This window comes from Nannospalax galili, unplaced genomic scaffold, assembly GCF_000622305.1.
Source record: "Nannospalax galili isolate Female #2095 unplaced genomic scaffold, S.galili_v1.0 scaffold1540, whole genome shotgun sequence".
Taxonomy (NCBI): Eukaryota; Metazoa; Chordata; class Mammalia; order Rodentia; family Spalacidae; genus Nannospalax; species Nannospalax galili.
In genome coordinates this window covers 242157-246094 of record NW_008346083.1, presented here as the reverse complement: position 1 = coordinate 246094, position 3938 = coordinate 242157, and the positions used below count along the sequence as shown (strand labels likewise).

The window sequence follows — 3938 nt, the reverse complement described above, 5'->3', positions numbered from 1 at the left end:
GTAAAGGCACTTGCTGCCAAGCCTGATGATCTGAGTTCCAGTCCTAGGATCCACATGATGGAAGAAGAGAACTGACTCTTACAAGTTGACCTCAGACCTCCATCCGTGCCCCAAGACCTGTGTACTCACACATGTATACACACACGAATAGAATACAAATTTAAATATTTCTAATATCAAATACAATGTTACATAAATACAGTATAGAGGAAATAACAAGAAAAATAGTCATGCCCAGTTCAGATTCGATTTCCCCTCCCTGACCCCTTCTCCCCACCTCCTCACTACACCCTTCTGCCCCCAGGAATCCCCTTCCCTTTCATATCTCAGGTGTTCTGTTGCCTTCCCCACATTCCTTCCCTAAAGCACCCCCCTCCCATGGAAGACTTAGGAAGTAAATGAAAATTACAAAGCTGCTCTCCAAAGTTAGCAACTGCTGGAGAGAGGAGTCTCTCTGACATGGCCTAACTGTCTGCAGGCTGTGCAGGAAACTCCAGGAAGCAGCTTTCCTGCATTCTCACCCACACTGTAGGGGGCTTTTCAGTGATGTGGCTGCTTCTGAGTCACCCATGCTCCAGTAAGTAACCCCAACAAACATGGGTGTCTAAGCTAGACATTGTTTCTTTGATCTGTTGTCAGTGCCCTATCTGCAATGAAGAGATATTTGTTCATAATTCCCCAGGAAAAGTCACGTAAGACATAACTGTGAAGTGAGGAGATTTGACCCTCCAAACTGTTTTAACCCATAGTATAATGCAGCCAGCTTCCCCAACGAACGTCTGTGAGCGTAACATGCATTTAACTTAATAAGCAATCAAAAAATTAGAATTACTTGCAACTGTACTTGCAATTGTATCCCCCAAGGATGAAAAAAGCATGACCGTCAGCTCCAAAAATGTATCTCCCACTGTCTGAGTTACCTAAAATTCTGACTACTTTGACCTAAAGCACCAACAGATGATTTGGTGCTGCGTACTTTATGCAAAGGGCGGTATTCAGAGTGATTAATACCGTAGGATATAATAATAACTTCAGCTTCAACAGACAAAAGGAAATAAGTGATGTCAGAACAGTCACCCGAGGGACTCAGAAGCCTCCTAATCTTTGAACTGAACGTATTCCTTCCCCTCTAGGTCTAGACATCCATCTAAACCGATGAGACAAACACAGCTGCATGGTCCAAGCACGTGGTGATTTTTATTAAGAATAACTTTGGTTCTAAGAATTCCACCCTCGATTCAGTAATACTTTCCATTAAAAACAATTATACAAGAGCAAATACAAAAAATATTAAATTATGAAAACAAATCCATTAAGGCTCCCTTTATATATATTATGTACACTCAAACAGGTCAAGATTTTGAGTAGAAGAATAAAGTCAACGGTTATAGCTTCGAAAGCAACCCTACTTTACTACCAGAAAACTATAAACACGGAACTATTTTAAGAAAGCTACAGAATGGAAAAATTGAGCCATTTTTTTTTCCCTAAAAGTGGCTGAAAGCACAAAACTGTTTAGATGCTGATGAGTCCTCGGGGTCTGGACTATAGCATTAGGTACAAGGAAAGAACATCAGCTCTTTTAGACGAGGGCTCCTGAGCTCAGCTCATCAGCTGGGTCCTAAGAGCCTCACTACCTGTACGCGCCAGGATCTAGCATAAGCCATCACTTCATGCTGTTTACAAGTCTTCTTTTGGCCAGACTTTGTAGCAGTAACTACCAAGCAGGCTTGCAGGTCTGAGTGGGATGAGGAAGGAAATGTATTTGTACTTAACTGTTTCCTACTGACAGGAGTCCTAGGTAGTCCTAGGTAGTCCTAGGAACAGAACAGTTCCTTCTGCAGGAGTTGATGAGGGCTCAAAAAGATTGTATCAAGTGGCAGACCTGCTTTCAGGATTCACATCTGAAGATCTGGCTTCCAGGTAGATAACAAGGTATGAGCCAGCCCCAAATCTTTGCCTTCCCCATGACATCATTCCTCCGTGCACACAGAGGAAGAGCTCCAGTCAGTGTGCAATCGGGAGATAGTTTTGTTTTTCAACATGGTCACTTTCTTCTCTCAAAAGGAAGAACGAGAAAACAGTCATCACCACTCCAGTCCTCCAGATCAAACTGTTCCATCTTCAGTACCTCATACACTTGCCAATGGAACCAAGAATCCATTTCCGGTGTCATCAACCAACATCTTTCTCTAACTAGTGTTATTTTACCCTCCATTTTCTCTTATTCACGTCTGCACGAAATGTGGGCCTCTTACCTACCTAACAGAAGCATTCCCACAGAGAGCTCATATTCCAAAGCTCTGCACGCAGCGTTCTATGTTTTGTGAAAGCAAACAGACATCTTAAGTATAGAAATTGCCAGTTAAATTATCTCTATGGAGAACATACTAAATACAAAATAATCCTCCCACGTCTGCAGTATAAAATATATCTTGCAAGAGAATTTTGCTGTTGTTTGTAATTTGGATGTCTCTTTCAACAGCATGCTAGCTAGCAAAAGGAAACTGAGCCAACTCGCCCAGCACCTCAGCTTTTCCTGAGAGATGTGATATAGTAGTCATCAATACCATCCTTACCACAGCATCACACTGAGAGAGCACCAGTCATTCCTCACAAGAAAAAGCAAAAGGGCAAGGCAGGAGAAATACGATCATTACTCAGAAACTTTCAAAGCCCAGAATTCAATGATATTCAGAATGTATCAACCATAAAGTTTCTAGTAGTGCCTCCTAGAAACCCATCTATACTTATACCAGATACAATATTTTAAAACCTCATCCCCCAGCTCCTAATGGGAATATCCTCTACACAGCTTTCAGGACAAATCAAAGGACACTGGATGCAGAAGCTAGATCATACATACTAGCTCCATTCTCCAAAGCACTGAGGAACTGTTTCATCTAAAAGAACTAGCTGAGCAAGAAATGTAAAACTGAAACTGAGTAGAAAACCTGTTAACAAAACACTAAACAACTTGGCAGGATGTGTATTCTTAGAAATGGAACATGAGCATGTAGTATACTGTCACACAGAGGGCCTAGAGGAATTATAATGGGCTCGTGATAGATGTTGATATGTTTTTCAAACCTTTTATCCTATTTCTGAATTTCAGTGCCAATCAAGGTAATAGCCGTAGCTCAACACTAATATTAACAGTCTCTGGTCCTAATCTGTAACACAGAGGAAAGTATAAGTTGACTGAGGAAATTTTGGATTCTCAAAATAAAATTTACAAATATTGGATGTAACAAATTAAATGCATTTTGATGCAGTCTGAATTATCTCACAGCTAACCAAAGGAAGAATTCAAGGCAATTTCTTCAGGTTTTAAAAGAAACAAGGCTCTGTGCCCGTGAAACTTGGAAGAAAAACTGAATAGTAAACTCTCAAACATTTACTCCAGTGTCCTCTTCCTATTTCTCTTTGCTTGTTTTGTTTTTGTTTTTGTTTGAGGTCTCTAAACACAGGTCCATGATTCAAACATGAGCTGGTCAATGTCTTTCATTTGGCGAATGGGAACTGCAACCATCACAATCAGTCCACCCAGATGATAATGAAGTCCAATCATTTTTAATGGTCACGATTCTCAGCTGGCTGGACTCTCTCCCTCTGGGGCTTTGGCCCAAGGTGAGTGCTGCACAGGCATCTAAACACAGCTCCTGCAGTGATGGCAGGGATTCCCCAGCTGGAAGCCTGGGCCTAGGACTCCTGGACCTGGGCCACCTCCTGGCCGGTTCTCCTGAGATTGCCTTTCACCTTCACAAACTCCGGGGCATTTTCTTGCTCTTCCTGCAACTTCTGCTTCTCAAGCTCAAGCTAAAGAAAATTTAAGAAGAGAAAACTTTTTTAAAACCTGAGAGGCTTTTCAAAACCATCAACTTTTAAAATAAATGTATGTATATGTGTGTGTGTGTGTGTGTGTGTATATATATATA

At 41.3% G+C, this 3938-nt stretch overlaps 1 protein-coding gene across 2 annotated transcripts in view; it reads right to left on the bottom strand.

Moving 5' to 3' along the window:
- Positions 1-1173: 1173 nt before the first annotated feature.
- Positions 1174-3938, bottom strand: part of LOC103741616 (protein FAM107B) — an 81883-nt gene continuing 79118 nt past the window's right edge. For both annotated transcript variants that reach the window (XM_008842505.3, XM_029568016.1), the window contains exon 4: positions 1174-3819. In XM_008842505.3, the coding sequence (XP_008840727.1) occupies positions 3703-3819 (117 nt within the window). In that variant the 3' untranslated portion in view covers positions 1174-3702. The remainder of the gene's footprint in view (positions 3820-3938) is intronic.